The sequence below is a fragment of the Grampus griseus genome, assembly GCF_964374135.1.
Source record: "Grampus griseus genome assembly, chromosome: 1".
Taxonomy (NCBI): domain Eukaryota; kingdom Metazoa; phylum Chordata; class Mammalia; order Artiodactyla; family Delphinidae; genus Grampus; species Grampus griseus.
Window position 1 is genome coordinate 2,360,609 of NC_139017.1, and position 22,624 is coordinate 2,383,232.

Sequence of the window (22,624 nt, forward strand, 5' to 3'; positions counted from 1 at the left end):
TTATGTTTTCAAGATTGTGACATGTCATTGATAAAACCATAAAAGGAATTCTCAATGGTCAAATAAAACTCCTTTGAAAACATTCATAACCACAAACCCCAATACATGAGTGCAAACTATTAATGCTTTTAAAGCAAGTTAGACCCCACAAAAGTGAGGGCTACCGTTTGTACTGCAAATATCTGGCATGATTTAAACCTAATATAAACAGTAATACTACTGTCCCCAAGCATCTTCCCTCCTTAATTTACTTGCCGCACAGATCCAGAGTTTTTTTTTTCTCCAAAACTGGAGCAAGAATCAATTAAAATGTATAATAATGTGTTAACTAGCTAATACAGCAATTAACATTAAGGGGCATTTCAAGCTCTCAGTTTTTAGCAACAGAACTGTTCTTTCTTCCCTCTGTAAGGTTCATAATTGAAGAGAGATGCCTTTCATCAGCTCCACGAGTTACATTTCCTGCTTTGATAACTGTACAAGGAAAATGTAAGGTACTTCAAGCTCCCCAATTATATTTGATTAGCTAGTCAAAATAATATAACAGCTTTCATCACTCGAAGGAAAACTTTTGAAGAATTCTGTTGCCAACACTTCTGCACAAACACTAATCTATGTCATTATTTTACAAGGGGAAATGTAATATTTAGTAGGTTTCTTTTTTTTTTTAATTAGGCAATAAGCCAAGCCTCTTATCCATCACGACTACAGATCCAAAAAGCACAACCATGCTGCTGGGATGTGTGTGGTAAAGGAGGATTTGTGGTGATGTTAGACGAGGCAAGATACAGTGGTCAAAATAAAACAGGTCTTAGAATGAGCCAACATTTCAGGGAACACATCTGAAAACAGGATATGTACTCAAAACTCTGTGATATATACACACAAGATCTGCCCGGGGGAACCACGTGGGACCCAAAACCTATATGTGAGTGGAATTATTTTTTACCAAATGAATGTGAGTGTGTCTGTATCAATCACGTCAGGAACACTGCTTAAGAAGACATTGAAATCCTGAGAATCTTCCAATTACCAATTAGCAATTTGACGTCGCTTCAAAGTGAAGACAGAATGTTATCTCTGCTGCCTTACCCCCATCCCTCCCAACCCGTCCTCCTCCACACCTTGGGTGTATCCATTCAACACGGATCTGGTACCTTCTGTGTTTCACCCCCCCCCTAAAAAATATGTTTTTAATTTAAATGAAATAATTATCCTGCTCTCACAGGTAAAGTATTCTGTAAACAGGGTACTTAGAAATGTGACAGTCAATTCACCGGAGGTGGTCCCGCCGTAGACTTCAAAACTCAACTCTGTGAGCCACTGGATGAAAGGCCAGCTATCTCCGCGCTCCCCAAATGAAAGACAAGAGGCACCCACCTGGGGTTACCTTCTGCCTTTGCAACGCTCTTATTGTGCAATAAAAGACAGACTTTAGACCTATTGGCCAATGAGTCCACTTGTCATGTAAAGAAAAAGCATTCTTACGGAATTAGAAGTCGGATCAAGGTTGGTTGTAAAGTTAATCCCAAATGTTGTGTAATCCTGGTGACACTTCTAAATATTCGAGCTAACGTGGTGTTCTTTCAGTTTCTGGAGAGAAATGAACAGCAGCACGGCCCAGAGGTCCTGCACACTTCAGATCTGTGCAATTTCACCTCCAAGTGTTTGGCTGGCCCTTCAGAGGACGCTGTACGTGAAGAACTCACACACTTGGTCCTGGGAGGTTGGAAACATGGCATTTGAAAATGATTTCCAGGGAGGAAGTTCAAAGGGAGGGACGCCTTGGCACCTTTGTGGGACTGTGTGGAGATGTCGCTACACAACGTACATAGGTAGCGGGGCCTTGCCACGCACTGCTGCTGAGAAACAAGGAGAATTTCGAAGCTGTCTTTGCACGGGCGTTACAGGGTACCCCCAACAGAAGACCCCGCTGCGTGGGGTCCCCTCACCCAGAGACAGGGCCACATAGACGTTCCATCTACGTGGAACGTCCTTGAGTGCAGCCCACTCCTAGGGTCTGTGTACTCAACTGTTTCCCATCCTCAGACCTACGGGGCTCGGGTGCTCTCCTGGTCCACCACATTCCACCTGCAGGGAAAACGCAGATGCAGCCGAGGACAGGGGTCCCAGGGACCACGATGCTGTACAAAGCAATGCCTGCAGGTGCCTCTAGGAAGCTGAGGCATCCCGAGGGAAGGAGGAGAAGCCATGTGAGTGAGAAGAGAAAGGGAGTCTGGGCAGATTGAAAAGGAGAGATGGAGGTGAAGGAAAATGGAGAAAATCAGGAAAATGATACAGAAGGTCCGATGGTCTCCAGAGAAGCTGGCTGGGGACCCATGAACAGGCGGCCTGAGCTTCGCCTGGTGCACGGAAAAGGCACAAGTGCAGAGAGAATTAGGTTTTAAGCATCAGTCATTTAAGAAAGACCCAGCTGCTGGCAGAGGTGATGCCGTGTACGTCTCTGTTCTCGAGTGTGGGTGATATTCTTGGGTTAGACATTAATGTCTTTAACGTGAACAATAGCACAAATGCCCAATTTCCATGCAGCCATTCTGCAAATGGATGTGGAGCCCTCAAAGACTTGTGTGATCGACTTCCCAAGTCGTCGAAGAATAAGTAGGAGTACAGTCATCCTTCACTTACCCTGGAAAATAGGAAGACCTGTTTTACCTCACAGGTTCAGAGGGCAAAGTCCTTCAAATTGTGTTAAGGAGTGTCACACACGAGTCATGTTTTCGGCTTTGTCACCCACAACCTGACTCTGTATAACAGCAGACACCGTGGGCAGACAGGGTCCTGGGGCTCAGGGACTCAGGGAGCTCTCCCTCCCCCACACTGAGGAATGAACGTCTCGGACTTTCTGTAAGATCTGTGAGCAGTTCGTGTGCCCTGCTGGGCAGACGCAGGTCTTGGAGTGAGCAGGGACCCTCGTTGTTCTCAGCAAACAAGTGTGTACCTGCTTCTAAGCAGACAGACTGATGCACCTGCCTCTACTGATCACGCGGTAGGAAGCGGTGCTGGGCACTGGCGGTGGGGCGGCGGGGACAGCCTGCCCAGTGTCCCCAAGTCGAGAAGACCACACCCCTGCTGCACCCAATGGCCTGGTTCTGCGGCCCCCCCAGTTACGGCCCCTTTTACAGATGAAGGTTTAGAAGCTCCAGAGTCTGCCACCAATGGCAAACTCATCTTCTCCAATGCAAACGGTTCCGGATTCCAGCCCTACAAGGTGGCCCTCCAATTAAAAAAAGAAAGAAAGAATTTACATGTTCTTGGGCCAATTTAAGAAACTGCTCTCTGTAGTTTAAGAGTCATAGAGGTCCTTTAAGACCTATTGTAAAGCGGTACTGAGATGGGCATAGTTTACAAAAGACCGCCATATACATTTTTTGTTTCGATGACATTGTTACCACTTATTAGCCATGGGACTTGGGGCAAATCGGTGAAAATCTTTAGGTCTTGGTAGCCTACTCTGTACACTGGGAGCAAACATGCCCGTTGCCCAGGGATTAATTAGTATTAAGTGAGATACAGTACTGGTAAAGCACTTAACAACGGTCTGACTCACAGTAAAAACAATAAATGGCGGGTATTATTCTCACCTATTATCCAAACTCTGCAGTCGAGGAAAAATGGAAGTATTTTCTGTTAACCTTGAGTCTTCCCTAAACCCTCGCCTATTAATGGAGCTCCAACCTCCGGGGCAGGTTACCTGCTGAGGTGTTTTTTCCCCACGTCTTTGTCTCTTTCTCCATCTTTCTCATTCCAGATCCCCACCCATCCCCCAACCGATTCAAGTGCCTCGGTTAATTTTGCTGGTACTAACAGATTATTTGACTAAAAAACTTGGTTGTTTAAAAACCAAGTTAGCTTTTTTTTTTTAATTGAGCTGCATGAGGGACTTATAAATTTTGGAGATTAATCCTTTGTCAGTTGCTTCATTTGCAAATATTTTCTCCCATTCTGAGGGTTGTCTTTTGGTCTTGCTTATGGTTTCCTTTGCTGTGCAAAAGCTTTGACGTTTCATTAGGTCCCATTTGTTTATTTTTGTTTTTATTTCCACTTCTCTAGGAGGTGGCAAATACCGTATGCTAACACATATATATGGAATTTAAGAAAAAAAAATGTCATGAAGAACCTAGGGGTAAGACAGGAATAAAGACACTGACCTACTGGAGAACGGACTTGAGGATATGGGGAGGGGGAAGGGTGAGCTGTGACAAAGCGAGAGAGAGGCATGGACATATATACACTACCAAACGTAAGGTAGATAGCTAGTGGGAAGCAGCCGCATAGCACAGGGAGATCAGCTCGGTGCTTTGTGACCACCTAGAGGGGTGGGATAGGGAGGGTGGGAGGGAGGGAGACGCAAGAGGGAAGAGATACGGGAAGGTATGTATATGTATAACTGATTCACTTTGTTATAAAGCAGAAACTAACACACCATTGTAAAGCAATTATACTCCAATAAAGGTGTAATAAAAAAATTAGGTCTTTAGAAGCATTTATTCTAATATGTAATTTTAAATGATTTTCTGTGCAGAATAGAGATTGACCGTAAGATTAATGGGTGAGCTAATAATAAATTGGAAAACCTTAATTTAAAGAAAAAAAAAATCAAGTTAGCAAAAGTACAGTGAGGTAACACCTAACACCGGTCAGAATGGCCATCACTAAAAAGCCTACAATGATAAATGCTGGAGAGGGTGTGGAGAAAAGGGAACCCTCCTGCACTGTTGGTGGGAATGTAAATTGATACAGTCACTATGGAGAACAGTATGGAGGTTCCTTAAGGAACTAAAAATAGAGTTTCCTACAATCCCACTCCCAGGCATATATTCAAACAAAACTCTAATTCAAAAGGATGTACGCACCCCAGTGTTCATAGCAGCAATGTTTACAATAGCCGAGACATGGAAACAACCTAAATGTCCATCAACAGATGAATGGATAAAGAAGACGTGGTGTGTATGTATGTGTATGTATGTAATATATATATATACACACACACACATATGTATATGTGTATATATGGTGGAATACTACTCAGTCATAAAAAAGAATGAAATAATACCTTTGCAGCAACATGGATGGACCTAGAGATTATCATACTAAGTGGAGTAAATCAGACAGAGAAAGACAAATGCCATATGATATCACTTATCTGTGGAATCTAAAATATGACACAAATGAACTTATCTATGAAACAGAAACAGACTCACAGACATAGAGAACAGACTTGTGGTTGCCAAGGGGGAGGGGGTTTGGGGGAAGGGTGGATTTGGAGTTTGGGATTAGCAGATGCAAACTATTATATATAGAATGGATAAACAACAAGGTCCTACTGTATAGCACAGGGAACTATAGTCAATATCCTGTGATAAACCATAATGGAAAAGAATATGGAAGTGAATATATATAACTGAGTCACTTTGCTGTACAGCAGAAATTAACACATTGTAAATCAACTATACTTGAATAAAATAAATTTTAAAAAATTAAAAAATAAAAACCTAGTTAACAAACTTTTATTAATCAATTAACTCCGTGTCTCTTTGGGCCCGTAAGGGAGGGATGGACGTGTCCTCTGGAAGGACCACGTTATGTGACAGCAGTGGTCCAGGGCTTTCCCTCTCCCTCTCCAAGACCAAAGGAGACCTTGTCCTGTCCTCATTTCCCGGAGCTGCCCTAAGGAGTGGACCAGAAAAGGGCCAGAGGCACCCAGTCCTAGAGCAGGCAAAGAGTGAGCACCCAGTAAAAGGGACCTCTCTTCCCTTCACCACCTGACCTTGAGCAGAGCAAGGAAGATGCCCATTTTCTTCCTACCCTCATTGTTCATTTCAGATGCCTGACAATGGCCCAGCCAGTTAAACACGGGTTCCTTGGGTACGGCTGGCTATTCCCATGCTCCCCACGATGCTGGTAGATAACAAATAGATTAACAGGGGGCTTCCCTGGTGGCGCAGTGGTTAAGAATCCACCTGCCAGTGCAGGGGACACAGGTTCAAGCCCTGGTCTGTGAAGATCCCACATGCCGCAGAGCAACTAAGGCCGTCCGCTACAGCTACTGAGCCTGCACTCTAGAGCCCGCGAGCCACAACTACTGAGCCCGCGTGCCACAACTACTGAAGCCTGCACACCTAGAGCCCATGCTCTGCAACAAGAGAAGCCACCGCAATGAGAAGCCCGTGCACCGCAACGAAGAGTAGCCCCCGCTCGCCGCAATTAGAGAAAGCCCGCGTGCGGCAACGAAGACCCAACACAGTCAAAGATCAAAAGGAACAGGAAGCATATCGGGCGTGTGAACAAGCAAACCCGGTATGAAGCCATCGTCATTGCTTCAACCAAATCTCCTGGCCTCCCAGGGAGGAAACGACTAGCGCCTGGCTACGCTGAAACCAAGCTTCGAGAAGTTAAGAGTCTAAACCGAGTCTGCAGTTTGCAGATGCATCCTCTCTAAATAAAGCAAATGTAATACTTTAAAAAGGAACACAGAAGGTGGAGAAGCCACGTCTCCGCAGTCAGGGGGCCATTTCCACCAAAGAACAACACCTACAGCACAAACAGGTATTGATGGGACAGTGACCAAGAAGACTTTAAAGTCTTAAGAATGGATTTCTCCATCAGTAACCGACATGGGTGCCGTAAGACCCATGCCTGTACAAGCAAGGGAGGCTACAATCATATACATTCATCCTCAGCACCATCAACCAGCCCAGAGGCTTCTGTGCCAGGTCTGCCTGGAGGGCATCACAGAGGCAGACGTCTGATGCCTGAAGAGCCCCGAGTCATGGAATCAGAACATGGAATGTTCCCTCCAACTTCAAAGGCAGAAGAAAACTTCCCAGCCCCAGTGGAAGAAAAGCCAGTTTTCTCATTTCCTTGTAAACCTACGAAGGGTCCGTTTCTTTTCTTCTGATCTCTTTTTGATGAGTAGGTTGAATGGTCATAGATATTTTAATTTGCCTTCAGATAGAAACACTTCTCCCCTCTTGATGGGAAATCACTTCAATGCTCATCATTTGCTTCCAGGAGGAACTACTTTGCATCCAAAGAAATGAAAACACAGGTAAGTAAAGTGACAAACTATAACTCTGGGTATGTGACCCTGAACCCCAAAGCTCAGGGGGAATCAAAGGGGAGCAGGACGGCGGGTGAATGTGGGAAAACATGATGCACGCACTGCCCCCAACACACACACACACACACTCACACACACACACACACACACACACACACACACTCACACACACACAAGAAGGGTTAAGCAAGTCCATTAAACATGGCTTAAAATTGGGGCAAATCCATAAAAAGGAATGAAATTGGGTCATTTGTAGGGATGTGGATGGACCTAGAGTCTGTCAGAGTGAAGTAAGTCAGAAAGAGAAAAACAAATATTGTATATTAACACATATATGTGGAATCTAGAAAAATGGTACAGATGAACCTATTTGCACGGCAGGAATAGAGATGCAGATGTAGAGAAGGGACATGTGGACACGGGGCGGGGGGAAGGGGAGGGTGGGACGAATTGGGAGATTAGGATTGACATAAATACACTACCATGTGTAAACTAGATAGCTAGCGGGAACCTGCTATATAGAACAGGGAGTTCAGCTCAGTGCTCTGTGATGACCTACATGGGTGGGACGGGGCGGGGCGGGGGGGAGGGGGCGAGGTCCAAGAGGGAAGGGATATAGGTTTACATAGAGCTGATTCACTTCGTTGCACAGCAGAAACTAACACAACATTGTAAAGCAACTGTACTCCAATAAAAAGAAAAAAAAAAATTGGGGCAAATCCAGCGAAATCTCAAACCGCAGACCTACATGGGTTGGGAGAAGTGAACTAAGGCTTGGGAAAAGTGATCTAGGGTGTTAAAAATAAATAAATAAAACTCTGCTCAAAAAGCTTCCGCACCAGAGCAGAGAGAAAAGACTTGCTCCCACCCCCAGTCTCCTCACTTTCGAGAAAACTGGCTTCGGCTCGGCTGAATTGCTTTGGCACCAACTCCCTGAGCCTCTGAGCCCTATTTTCCACAGGAACACTAGTTATGTGTTTCACTCAGGATTAATTTAGAATTTTTTTTTTTTACTCCTCCATGTATCAGAATCATTCACGGAGGGGAAGTTCTTCTATACCCATTCCCAGAATCCTCTGAAGACATCTGGTCTCATTAGAAGATCAAATAGATCCTCCAGATTCATTAGTTGTTCAACAAAGTGGGAATTATTTTCTCACTGCTCTTGTGTTTATGAGATACTCAAGACGCAGATGAGAGAAAAATAACGGAAAGAAAAAAGCACAATCTTCTTGACTCACAAAGACAGTGCTTTCTATGATATGGCGGGGCGGGGGGGGGGAAGGGGGGATTCTGGAATTCGCTCTTAATTTCCAAAAACACAAGGAAAAGTCAAAAGTATAGGCCACTGTAAGACAGATGGGGTTTAAAGATTTGAAGGGAGGGACTTCCCTGGTGACGCAGTGGTTAAGAATCCGCCTGCCAATACAGGGGACACGGGTTCGATCCCTGGTCCAGGAAGATCCCACATGCCACGGAGCAATTAAGCCCGTGAGCCACAACTACTGAGGCTGCGCTCTAGAGCCCGCGTGCCACAACTACTGAGGCTGCGCTCTAGAGCCCGCGTGCCACAACTACTGAAGCCCGCGCACCTAGAGCCCGTGCTCCGCAACAAGAGAAGCCATCGCAATGAGAAGCCCGCGCTCCGCAACGAAGAGCGGCCCCCGCTCACCTCAACTAGAGAAAGCCCGCGTGCAGCAATGAAGACCCAACGCAGCCAAAAAAAAGAAAAAAGGATTTGAAGGTACAGCGAATGTATGATACTACCCCCAAAATATCGTCATACTTCAGTAATTCGTGGCCCATCTATCAACTGGTTGCAATCCTACATTCTCTTCTTTCCTATTTTTGCAAACATACATAAAAAGGAGCTCTTGCTGTTACACCCAGCATCAAGCAGGACCCGGGACATAACTTCCTTTAGCCATTTTCCTGCTGAGCAGAACTGCACGTGGTTGCCGCACCCGATTCTCCCCCAAGAAGGGCTGTGAGCAGAGGGAAAGGCACTCGGAGAGCTTTGGACACTCCTCCAGGGCTCAGAAGTGCCAGCTGGTAGATGCACTTCACTGAATGATGCCCCAGTGGCCTGCGAGAATTATAGTAGCTTTCTAAAGTGACTCACTCACTCCCAGGGGGTCGTCTGGGCTCAGAGAAAATCTATCTCCCTGATTATTTAGTGATTTAGTAATTGGGTGGTAGTGATGGACTTCTGATAACGTGGAGATTTGCTTTAGCTTCACTTGCAAAGGCGTGTATTTCTGGAGTCAAAGGTTACACGGCTTCTTTGTGTGTGTGCATTGCGGGGTGGGGGGCAGGACTGCGGAGAAGCACAGCTTCTTGGAAGCTGAATCTACCAGTCCCAGTTCTGCCCTTCGGTAGCTGTATAATCTGGTACAAGCCACAGGCCCCCTGCCTCGGCTTCTTTGTATGTAAATGGAGGGGGGAGAATCAAACGACCCCCACCGTCTCTTCCAGATCTGGAAAATCTGTGGTTTCTAGGCAAGGAGTATCACTGGACACACAAGTGCTGTTTGGAAATCTACTAGTTTCAGGGTGTTAATTTCAGCTTTTCCATGCCATGATTATGGATAGAGACCAGGATTGTTCCTTCCTTACAGGTATAGAGAAAAACGAAACCGCTCACTTACATGTATGCTCTATCTGTTTCCCTGCTTGTCATCCAGCTCTGAGATTGCACGCTTTCTATGAGTATATTGCTTTTTTTTTTTCTTTTTTTGCTGTTCATGTGCTATGTCTCAAGATACGTGTTTGGGAGTTATACTTTCCTCTTTCCCGTTCCAATATTTTGAATGGGAACCAGAATATCTCTTTTTGCACCTTGTAACTAAGTAGAAAAACAAAACAACCCACCAAATTTCCTCTGGCCCTTCTGATCCCTTAAATAGTAAACAAATGGAATCTGTATTCCCTCTTCTTATGCACGGAGAGAGTCTAACTTGTCCTGGGAGAGTGTGCAAGGGGTCATTTGCAAAATTGCCTTATTATCCTATTACTCTCCGGGAGCAAATATGTGCCTTTTCATCTTGGGGTTGTAGAGGTATAAGCAATCTGATCTGCCCTATAAGTGTATCGCTTGATGGGTAATTTGCAGTGAAGTTAACAAGAAAAAGACAAATGTGTGAAGGGGAGCATTCATCTTCCCACACGATATTTTAAAATCACAAGTTAAAAAAAAAAAAAAAAATCACAAGTTTTGCAGGAAGGTAGGCAGGGACCGGGCTGCAGGTTTCGGGGATGTCTTGGAGGCCAGGCCGGGAGGGAGAGGTCTTGTCGGAGTCATTCTTAGTGGTGGCAGGTAGACAACGCCCAGCAGAAGGTCCATGACACCTTTCCAGGAGCAGCGTTTCTTGGACTGCTGGTCATGCCTCATTAGTGGGTCGTGAAATCAATTTAGTGGGTCATGACCAGAAATTTTTTAAAAGCATGAAATAAATTAGACTAAAGCAGAACAGAACAGAAAATATCAGAGTGCATGGCATGGACAAAATCATGTACTGTCTAGTGGAACTCTGGCTCAGTTGTACGCGTGTGTGCGTTGTGTGTGTGTGTGTGATGTGTTTGGTACACCAGGTTTCAGGGTAGAATATATTTCTTACTGCAGGTCTTAGTTCAGAAGTTTGAAACCCTCTGCCCTGGAGAAACACACGGCAACACACGTCTCCATGCTGGCTTCAAACGCCTTGGTCTGGTTTCCACAAAGTAAATTTATAAACAAAGGAAAAGGAATTCTTCTGAAGCAAATGGTCACCTCACAGCTCCATATTTAAATGACCCCTAAGTTATTCTGAAATTCGACTTCTCTTTCTCTGGAAAATACTTAAACAGAATCAGTGTAAGCCCAAGGCAAACGGTGAAGTGGGTCCCGTTTGTCTTTTTCTCCTGGGAGCACCTCCCACCCCTTACAGGTGTCACCCCCAGCGTTTATATCTGTTCCCTCTTTAAAGCATATTCTCATGAAAGACTGATAAATGCCTTAAACAACAGTATAAATGACTGATATTGCTTTAATATGTCCCGTTCTCAAAAGTGTTTACATTTTAGCCAAATATGAACTCTCATGCCCTAGAAAGGAATCTCATACAATTTAATTACAGGGAAAAGAAAAGAGAAATTTGGAGAGTTTTTTCCTAGCACTCTTAAAGTCCTACCTGGGGGGCTCTATATTCACTTGATAACCTTCCTTTCTTTTTTCACATGTAACTAATACACATGATTTCTTTCCCCACGCTTTTGTGAAACAAACTTCAACAGTCTTTTCTTTTGAATAGATATTTATGAAATTGTCTTTTATCATAAAATCTCTGAGAGCAAATATTTTGTCTTATTCTCCTTTGCATCCATCTTACACCAACTAACCGCCCGACAAATTTGAGGTCCTCAACTGGTAGCAGTTAATGACTATTATACAATTTTACTTTCTGCCACACATGTGGTAATATTGTTTTCCAATGTCAAACTAATCAGAGTACAAGTGCACGTTTTTTTCCTGAATATAAGAGTAATACCTCCACACACTTGTCATAAAACAATAAGAGCAATTTTAAAATAGCACCGATTTATTGAGTATATAATATAGGCTGGGTTCCCAGGACTAGAGGCTTTGCCCATATAGTCTCATTTATTACTCTAAAAACCTCAATACACGTATTGCTATTCCCATCATACCCTCCATCACCCGCCAAACACCACACCTACAACTTTACCTACAAGAAAACTAAGGCTCAGAGATTGAGGACCTGCCCACAAAGACAGTTACTAAGTAGCAAAGATCTAACGCAAACTGGTTTCCTCTGACCTGGAAGGCTGTGCTTTCCCCACTTGTACATTTCCTAACATTTCGGCTGTATGTAAAATTATCATTTTCATTTTCATTTTCCAATTTCTTACCTGTTCTCTTAAGGGACAAAGTCGTGAACCTAAGAGCACCAGGAAGCTTTGGTTTGGTTTGGTTTTTAATGATAAACAACGCCCTGACTATCCCAGGGTGGTTCCACACTCAGAGGGTTTGGCCTGACAGCTAACAGTGCATTCTGCTTGCCCCCCCCCCCCGAGTGATCCCCACCATTAGCTGTCTGTACGCGCGGCATGGAGGCCTAGAGGGTAGGGCTGGACCGGTCAGCATCCTAACAGCAGGCTGGGGGTAGCCTAGTAACTTACTCGGGTCCACTCAGATTAATTTTTTTGTTGCAGATCACAGTGCCAGGTGAAGACGGCCACGGAAAGCGCCGTTTTCCATTTGCACGTGGCTTCCACATTCCCCAGCCCATCCGCGCACACACAACTTTAAACAGAAACCTTTAAATTAAAAGTCTGCTTCGTACTGTCCTTCTCTCAGAGATTTTTAAATCTCCTCCCAAAGTCCTAGGTGTCTGAAGCAGCCACAGGAAGAGGAAGAAATTGATTTTGTGACAGACTAGAAATCAAACCCAGGATTCAGTTTTGTTTTCAACGCAGAGAACGAAATCACTGACCACCAAACACAGTTTGGTACTCTCAGATCCCAAACTTCCCTATAACTTTCCCATATTAATTCGGTCTTCAGTTTCAGGAAATAAAATAATTATGTAGTTAAACAGAGATCCTTAGACAAACAAGGGCTGTGTTTACAATGTACCAATCCATTAAAATCAACGACAGACATTGATTATGAGTAGCAAGGCCCAGCCAGGCAGGCTAGCACTTGCCATGGGCCCTTTCCCCAGCCGACAGCAGTAAACATCCTATTGGAATCTGCTCCGAAAACAAAGGCTCTACCAACCTAATGTCAAGGTAAACAGGTAGTAAATACCTACTTGCTAACTACTAACCAGTGGTACCACTTGCATTCTTTAGCGTCTAAACACAACTAAATGTTGGCCTTGTTTCCTTCTAACTTGGCACCATTATAACAGAGCTCTTTACTTGGTCATCTTTTAAAAGCTTACTAGGTTCTGTTTCACACTGGCTTCAGTTCTTTAGCCATAAACCATCTGAGGTTAAAGGGAGTAAGTAGAGACATTCTCCTCCTCAGAAAAAACAAACCAACCAACTTTCCCCTATTTGACATGAAATGCCATGCCCCCAGATGAAGAGCTACAGAGAAGAAAAGCCCCATAAAGTTAAGTTGCAAATACTTCTGAAGTCAAGGTCGAAAACATCATCTTACAAAGAAGAAAAGTAAGGAGGGCGTGTTTTCCGCACCAAGACCCTATTAAGCAGGGACAGAGCCGGGTCTCCCAGAAGGGGCGCTCTAAGCTCCGCGGGCTGGCACGTACCTTGAGCTCCCGGAAGAAGACGCTACTCCGGGCCCACTCCACGATGGAGAAGAGGGTCTGATCTGCCATCTTGCACATGAGCCCGAACGTACTCAGCCTCTCGTGTTTGCTGCGGTTCGCCTGCTCCTGCTGCAAATAGGCCATGATCTTGGCCTGGACCTGGGGCTCAGCGGGCTCACTCTTCAGCAGTTCCAGGATCAGGTGGGGCATGCTGGCGGGGGAGCTGCTCTGGTAACCGTCCATGTAGGAGTAGCCCATGATGGACTCCGGGGAGCTGGTGTAGGGGTCTGGGTACTCAGACTTGATGGCCCGGCTGGGAAAGTGGCTGTAGGGCTGGTACCCTTGCAGGCTGCCGGGAGGTGGCATCGTCATGCTGATGGGGGACGTTACAAAGGGACTGCGGTCGTAGTCTGTAGGAGGCAAGGCAGCGTGGTTCAGAGGTAGGCCTTTGGAGACAGAATGGATGTTCTGAATTGCAGAGGAGATGCTCAGCTCGGAGGGCATGGCTTGGATCACCTGAGACATGGCTTCTAGCTTAAGTCCATTGGCTCGGATGAGGGCTTTTTTCTGCTGCTTCAGGGCCCTGTCCCTCTTGTACATGGGCCCAAACTTATTCCTCCCTCCACGCATGCGGTCCGCCCTTACCGCTGTTGGGGTGGGGGAAGAAAAAAAGAAAGTAAGGGTAAAAATAAGATGTAAATTATTAGCATTCTCCAGATCTCCAGATAGTCAGAAAGGCTGAAAATGGACCGGAAGTGGTCTGTGTGTGGTTGTTTTCACTACAATAGCCCACCAAGATTCCAAAAAAAAGCCATGTCCTCTTTATTTGTGAATTCTTTCCTCCAAGTGTGTTTGTCATCAAAAAAATATTTCGGGGGGCTTCCCCGGTGGCGCAGTGGTTGAGAGTCCGCCTGCCGATGCAGGGGACATGGGTTCGTGTCCCCGTCCGGGAAGATCCCACATGCCGCGGAGCGGCTGGGCCCGTGAGCCATGGCCGCTGAGCCTGCGCATCCGGAGCCCGTGCTCTGCAATGGGAGAGGCCACAACAGTGAGAGGCCCACGTACCGCAAAAAAAAAATAATAATAATAAAAAATTTCAGATATGTAGGGACATATTAACCCTTTGGTGACTGCAGAGATTTCCTAATTTTTGCTACACACAGGAGATGCTTCATGTTGCTAAAGAAGAGGCTCAGGTCCTATCATGCCAGTGACGCTGTGATTCTCTTTATGGAAACCCAATCTGCTAAAAGGGAAAAAAAAAAATCAAAGGAGCCACTTCTGGATTAAATTGTGACTACTTTTCCTTAGAACATCTTCCTCTCTCAAAGTCTTTTGGTTAATTTGCTGCAAAAGTGTTAGGTACATGCTCTTCTTGGAAAATCATCCTCACCTGGACTTGACGGGCACCCATCAGGTAGCCACCGGTTATTGTTTTCCATTTAAGCAGAATTGGACATAATTAAAGCAAGTTCATTTCAGAAGCTGTCAAAACGGTCCACCGTCACGATGCTATGTGGCGTCTGGGGCCACGTCTAGTAATTTACTTACCGGGACTCTCCTAGCTCATGGTGGCCAGTGGCAATTAGATAGGACCCAGCAACCTCTGACAGCTTGTGACATGTTGAAATTGCTGGAGGTTAAGTTTTTGAGCTTTTTATCTTAGGATTAGTGTAGCATTAAAAATTTATTGTGAATGCTAGGTATCCAGAACACTGCACAAGATGATAAAGAGTTTTTCAACTGGATGATAATTTATTGAATGTTTAATTGTTTCATATCACTGTGAACAAAGCAGGAGCATGCATTGCAAGTGACTTACTGTTAAGAAAACACACTTTTTAAGGTAAAGAAATGTAACCTTTTCCCTTTGTTAAAAAAAAAGCAATCAAATGACACCATATGCAATCACAACATTTAATGTTTAACATTTTATCTTCTGAGTCTCATACTATAGTAAGCATCTAGCACATTGTTTTGCTGTTTGGAAAATAATACAGGGCTTGGTAATGAAGAAATTAACAAGAATCAGTTACTTCTTTTTCTCAGCCTCCTCTTAAAAGCAACACTGACTTAACAGTCCCCCTGATAACCCAAGTGGCTACTTCTATTGCTATCAGCAATTCAGCAGACTTATCTGAAAATTTTTGAGTACTGCCATCAAGTCTGAGTGCCACAACAGAAAAGCCCCAAACACGGCTAGTCTGTGCCTCATTGATCAAATAAAATGCACTCCTGTATCTGGCACACCTCAGGGATCTGTATCGCTTCTTATTACTTTATTTACAATATATTTAATCTCTGGGAAGTCAGTAGGTCAGAGGCTGCAAAACAGCAACACACCGTAATAGTTCATGAACTACAAATTATTTACAGAAGTCACATATTAAACATTACTTCCTGCCAACCTGTACATCGTAAGTGCAGGTTCTACTTTTTCAACATAAACTTTAACATGGCTTTTGAGGAACCATTCTCTTGTTTTCGTCAAACCAATGCTACCGATGTAACGGTTCATTATTTTTCATGTTTCCTGCTTCTCAAAAAAATTTTTTTTACTTTGCAGACTCAGTCATCATCTTAAAAAGAAAAAAGAAACGTGCTTTCCCACACAATCAAAAATGATACTCTACATGAGAAAATCTTTTTATAATTAAAGGCTTTAACTCTTGTTCAAGAATCATGAAACTAATAGTAACAATTATGACAAGCATACCTGTTTAAAAAGATTAAAATCAAACTTTTTTACTGGGGCATCCTGATTTGAAAACTTAAAGGATTTTAAAAAATATTTTGGCAAATTATTTTTACCTGTTCTCAGCTGAATCATGTTAGTCTTGCTTTCATCTAACCTGACCTTTCATCTAACCTATGAAATGCATCTGCTCCTCTAACTAAGAAAAGAGGTGAGAAGGCGACACTCTGGTATTGGAAGTTTTTTTCCTAGTAAATTTCACCAGCATTTAAATGAGACTCGGACCATTCTGCTGACAAAACATCAAAAGATCTTATTGTCAATAGTGTTAAAAGACTAGGAAAATACTGTTACCATGTTATAAGTACAATGTTGTTTTAAATCCTATGTCCTTGGAGAGTTTTAACAGGCAGTGGTCTTTAGAAAAAACTTACCTTCTAGCTTCATTCCAACACTTAGACATTTTTGAAATCGACAGTAAGGACAGCGCTTTCTCTGTGTCTTGTCAATTTGGCAGTTCTGGTTTTCTATACACGTGTACCTTTTATTATTTTGGACTGTTCGCTTAAAAAAGCCCTATAAGAGAAAATAGTGAGACATATTATTAAGCTAACACCCGTCTCTTCCATTGTTTCATTTTAAGGAAATCACCAGTAAATCTTTTCATTGCACCGTTTGAGCCCTTATGTGGTTCTGTGGTTTGTTTTACATTTGAACAAGATCAACCCTCCCAAACCAGGCTATGGTAGAGACTTTCCTGGCATCCAAGTTGTATTTCAAGAATCGCATCAAATCTTGGGGACCTTTAGCTCCACACCATCTTATCTCAACATTCAGGGAAAAATACATACATATGAACCAGTGATTTTTTGAAGAAAATCTGTTTTCCTATTAACCCTCATATTCCAGATAAGGCACTTATAGAGAGAGTGGCATTGTTTTTAAGTAGCCTGATACAATTTCAGTGGCAAACTACTGTATAATAGCAATGGAAAAATGGAATAGCAAAACAGCTCAGATTTTTTACAAATGTCAGCACTAGATAGTTAAAAGCAAAAGGATTTAGAGAATAAAATGGGAAAATGTTCATAATTCCATGGGAATACATTCAAGTTGGGGAACTGTGTAAAGACAAAGGTGAAACTCATGAGGGAAAAAAGCATATATAGCAGAGAGCTGAATTTTAGCAGAGTGTATGCCTTCCTTATATTTCACTCACAAGAATTAATCAAAAATAAAATTTGTAGCTTTGTAACATAATAACAGCTTGGATGGTATATTCTGTTTGTCCTACTAGCCACAAAGTGAAACCATCTTACTTTGTTATAAGGAAAGAAGGGATTTTCTTGGCAGTGGTTTAAGTAATTGTACTGAGTTTTCTACTTTTAAAAATGTTGAAAAATAGGGGGTATCAAATTTACTGGGAATATATAAAAAAGGTCTGAGATAAATCCTTAACGTACAGTTGACATCGTTAGTAATAATACAGTACATCTTACATATTAAAATTTCTTGCATTTAAATAGGTCATATAATATATTTATGAAAACTACTCTTATTATAAACTTAAGATCTGGTTTCTAATTCTTTATGATATAGATTTCAAAAAAGTCTTAAAGGTTATTTTTGGAATAAATCAGGATGAAATCATGCAGTTGGGAATTTAGACTTTTATATGTCTGTGGGTAAAAAATGTTTGGATGTGTAGCACAGAACACCCTGAAGTTAAAATGTATTGGGGAAATACTTTGTCATGTTCGCTCTCAAGAACAACGATGCTTTAAATATATATAAGTCAAGCAAAATCAATACTTTGGACCGTTAGAAATAGAAGTCTTTCTACAGCTCTATCACCTTCCTACCATAAACTATTTTAAAGCCATGAGACTGGCAAAGTTTTCTAAACAGCATAAATCTCTTTGCCTTTTGAATTAAATTGGACACATATTGCTAAGAATCATCTCACTAAGACTCACTCATTCCCTCTCTCATTTTTAATTGGGTCCAAAAAAGACAGCCTATAGTTAGCTTTAAGAAGTAATCCAATGGTTTATTTTGGGTTTGAGCATTATATTTCTCAGAAAGCAACGTAGAAGGCAAACCTTGCAGCTTTCACAGGTGAGGAGCCCATAATGGTACCCAGACACTTTATCTCCACAAACGGGACAGAGTTCCTCAAGATCTTCATCATAGGAGTAATTCACCATTTTAAACTGAGACACTGAAACAAGAGAAATGCATGCACACATCCAATTAATTTACTAGGTAGGTTTTAATCCTGCAATAAAAACCATTTTGGTGACTGGTGGGCAAACATCACCAGGTAAAATAGAAAATAAAAATGTTTTACCCAGATGTACTGCAGAGAGCTATTTTCATACAGTGGAAGTAAAACATATTTTGGCATGCGCTTTGCATTATTTTAATTTAAAAATAATTCTAATATCTTGCGTTAAAAATTCTTAAGCTGACCACTGTTGAACACGAGTCCCCCTAACTCTGCAAAGCAACAGATCAGAATAGAAACACGAATTGCATAAAGTAACAACTTCGAATTTCTTTTAAACCTCCTTGAGGTTAAGTTCCAAAATGTCACCTTTGCCTAAGGGAGAGAAAGGAGCACACGGCATTATCCTCCCACTGGAATGAGTTTGCTTAAAGTCCACCGAACTATAAGGGTGTTTAGGGAAAGCAACACCAATATGCAAACAGTTGGCGGGGGAACGGATGCCCCAGAAACCTTCTCAGCAGCCCCATTTTAACCACAGCCTGCTGCTCCCAGCGTTCAGATCTGTTAGATTAATCCAAACATTCAGTTACGTAGTGATAGGGCTTTCCCCTCCACACTTTTCAAAAATCTCCTGTAAAAATAAAAAGGCAAAAGGCAGGACGCCCGGACCAAAAAAAAAAGAAGAAGAAGAAAGAAGAAGAAAAAGAAGGAACGGAAAAGATACACACGAGGGTTTGGTTTCCTCGCAAAGTACTGAAGTCATTTAATGAACTTCACATGTTTCCGATCATCACCGCAAAATATAAACACCTCGAGTTCGCCCTGTTAAACAGAAATCAGGCCGCGGCTCTGAGCGGCTCCCTGCAGGGATCGGGTAACCGGCCTTCCTTCCGACGCAGCACCGCGAAGGCGTCTTCACAGCTTCAAGATGGATAAACTGCATAGCGGAGGCAGTGGCCAGGAGACCCCAGATAATACCTGATCCGGTCCCTCCCGGAGACTCGGTCCTCGCCGATCGAGCCTCGCAGCGCGCGCCGCAGGGGACGGATGGCGAGGGCAGGTCCGCGCCGCCCGGCCGCTGCCCGCAGCCTCCGGCACCTCCGGTGAAACCCCGGGCGCATTCGCCTCTCGCCCCTTGCTCAACTTTCGGTTACACACAGGCGCACAAACGCCCCAGTCAAGTTTGTTTTAAGTTAATCAGTGGCATTTGCAGGGGGCGGGGCGGGGCGGGAGGGGGTGGATGGGGAACCGAGGGCCGGGCAGAAGCTTCCTCTGATTTGTTTACCAAATAGGAAAGGGAGAAATAGCCCCCCAGCCCACCCCCAAAGTACTCGGCCGCTCTATCACCATAGTGGCCTCCTTGCCAATGATTACTGATTTTTTTTTTCTCTTTAAAATAAAGTTCTATTTTCTTTACGGATCCTAGGGGCCTCCGGAAAGGGCCGTCGGGGTGAGGGTCCCTGCAGCGCTTCTCGGCTGAGCCGCGACCAGCAGAGTGGGGCCGGCTCTCTCCCAGGGACTCAGAGCCCTGGGCTGGGGCATAAACCTAGGTGAGTTAGCCGGAGTTTGGGCGGGTGGGGGCGGGGGGGCTGTCCCGGGAAGAGATGTTCCAGTCGAGGCAGACGTGTGGGCTCCGAGAAACAGAAATAAAGAGAAGCAGAACGCAGTCCTCCCGGCGGTGCCCTGAGAGGGCCGCGCTCGCGTTTGGGGAACCTGGGGGTTTGGCCGAGGCTGAGAGTTCCAGAAGTTTGTTAATAGCCCCATCCCTCCTAAAGCTCGTGACTATTGTCTTGAGGCACGTTTTAGGGACGGAAAAAGGTGTGCTTTACCAAGTGTGTTCTCTTCTCCCTCCCCCTTTCCCCAACAAAGTAAACTTTAACTTCGCCTCTGAGAGGCTCGGAGAGGCAACCGTTTCCAGGGGACCCGGTGCGTGCCTCGGGGATCCGACACCCAAAAGACCGGGGCTGGGGGTGGGACCCTCTTGTAAAATTCAAAGGCAGAGGCCGTGTGGGGAGACCGACGGTGCGGTGCGAGACCGGGGCACCTTTCAGAGGCGCCCAGGTGCTGTTAACCCAAGAGAGCGTTTGGAGCACGGAGTGCATCCGAGCAAATAAGTCCCGGTCTTGAGAAAGTAGAGGGAGCGGTGGGGCCTTGGACAGCGAAGGCCTCAGAAGCACGCGGACAAGTTCCCCGAACTGTCCCGGGACCCGGTAGCGGGTCCTCTTTCTGCCCCCCGGCCCCCCGCCCCGCGGGTCGGACGGCGGTGCGTCCCCGGCCGAGACCAAAGCGAGCCCGGTCCTGGGGTGCCTGTCCGCCGGGGCTCCCCTCCGGCGGCAGGCCGCGTGGCCTGGATGGAGGAAGCCTCGCCCGGGCGCTGCCCACCCGCTTTCGACCCCGGGGCTGAGCCAGCGGCCGGAGGCTTCCCGGAGCCCTAGGCACCAGGGAAAGCCAGCTTTCTGCTCTGGGGCAGTAGGTCGGGTCGAGAACGCCCCTCTCGAATTCTACAAAGAAAATATTGCAATGGCATCTCCCTCCCACCTGCCCCCAAACCCAGATTCTTGCCTCCCTGGCTTCCTGTTCCAGCTTCTCCCTCCGCTGCTTTTCCCGAGGCACCCAGAAACGCGCGCGGTAAGGAGAAGCAGAAACTTCCCCTTGACCCAAAAATCTCGCCGGCCCCAAAGACGCCCAAAGGATAGTCCTTCGCGGCAGCTGGCGGCGGAGGGTCTCGGAGGCAGCTCCCCGGCGCCGCTTCCCCCGACCCCCCTTCGCGGAATCCCAGGTGCCAGAGGGAAAGCCTCTTTGGGCCAACCGGGTCCCCTCGGCAGCCAACCTACAAGTTGGACTCTAGGGCCTTGGGCCCAGGGGACGTCCACGGCCCTCCCTGGAGGCTGAGCGAGACCCCAGGATCCGCGACTGGTATCCGACCCCACCAGCAGGACGCACGCCTTCCCGCCGCCCCGTCTTCTCAAAGCAGCGGGGCGACCTCAGGCTCCGGGCCCAGCGCCGCCTCTCCCGCACAGCCGCGTGCACCAGCCCTGAACTCTGCTCTCAACGCCTCCCCGGCCCTTTCAAGTTCGTTCAAGGGGATGGCAGGAAGCGTTCCGGGATCACAGGCCCGCCGGCCCGCACATCCTGCGCGCTGGCAGGGGCGAGGATGGAAGGGCACCGGTGACTTTTCCTAGCATTGTTCCCTCCCCGGCCCCGAGCAACTGCGATAAACTTCTGAAGGGCTCAATACGGCCAGATCTAGAGTCGCTTATTTTGGAATGCGGCGAAAATACAGCCTACGGGATTTGCTTGCTTTTTTTTTTTTTTGCTGTTGTTATTAGCAATCAAAAGCTGGGAAATGAAAAAGGACTTCCAGTTTCCCAGGTCTCAGACAGAAGAGCTTGAGGCTAAACCGCCGCCCCCGCCCAACACTCACTCCGCAGCGCCCGACCAGAGGACGGGCTGGGAATAACTGGTTCTCTCCAGTTCTGCCTACAGTTTTATGAAGTTGTTCAAATACGAGCCGGCTCCCTGGGTGCGCCTGGGCTGTGGGGCGCCCGTGCGTCCTAACACCGCTAAGCCCGCTCTCCCCGAGGCTCCATCTCTCCCTGCAGTTGACTTTCCCAGGCAGTGTTCTTCCACCGCTGAAGAGCACTGGTTCAAGTTCCCGCCGATTCCAACGACTGGGAACCTGCTCGGGTTTCCCGCGAGACATTCCGTTCCTTAGAATGATCTTTAGAATAATAAGATCTTTGGCCTGAAGCTGACCCGCTCTTGTAGCCAGAGCTCGAAGCCTCTCTTTTCTTAATTAGAAGTGGCCAATTAGGCATTGCTTGGAAAATCCCCGCCCCGCATTGTTCAAGAGCCATAAACTTTTATGCCTGCCCCTGGGGAAGGGGCCCGACGCCCGCGCGCAGCCCCGCAGCCCCGCGGCGACCAGCGCTCGGCGGCCACACAAGCGCCCGCGCGGGGCAGGCGGCTGCAGCCCGCGGGCCGAGCCCGGGGCGCTGGAGCCGCGGGAGCCAAGCGCCGCGAGCGCCTCCTTACCTTGCATGTTTTCCGGCATCTGCCCCTGTTCCCCATGCGACCGAGCCAGTCCCAGAGCTTCCGTCTCCACTTTGGGCAGCATGACAAGGCGGCCGCGGGCGGGGTAGAGGGTCCGTGCCGGTCCGGAAGCCCAGCACCTGGACGCCGGCAGCACAGCTTCAACTCCACCGGGAAGAAGGAGGGGGCGACCGGGTGGCTGCTTCCTCGCCCGCCGTCAGGAGCGCGCCTCTGCCGCTTCCGGGGCTGCCGTCAGGACCCCCGAGCCCCGTCCAGGCTCGCGGCTCCCGAGCCGCCCCGGAACCGCGAGG

At 46.1% G+C, this 22,624-nt stretch overlaps 1 protein-coding gene across 1 annotated transcript in view; it reads right to left on the reverse strand.

Moving 5' to 3' along the window:
- Positions 1–22,624, reverse strand: part of NR5A2 (nuclear receptor subfamily 5 group A member 2) — a gene marked incomplete at its 5' end in the record, with an annotated part of 125,304 nt that overhangs the window by 92,000 nt on the left and 10,680 nt on the right. Inside the window, 5 exon segments of the mRNA XM_082672035.1 lie at positions 13,357–14,003; positions 16,486–16,627; positions 18,154–18,272; positions 22,317–22,424; positions 22,427–22,453. Of these exon segments, the coding sequence (XP_082528161.1) occupies positions 13,357–14,003; positions 16,486–16,627; positions 18,154–18,272; positions 22,317–22,424; positions 22,427–22,453 (1,043 nt within the window).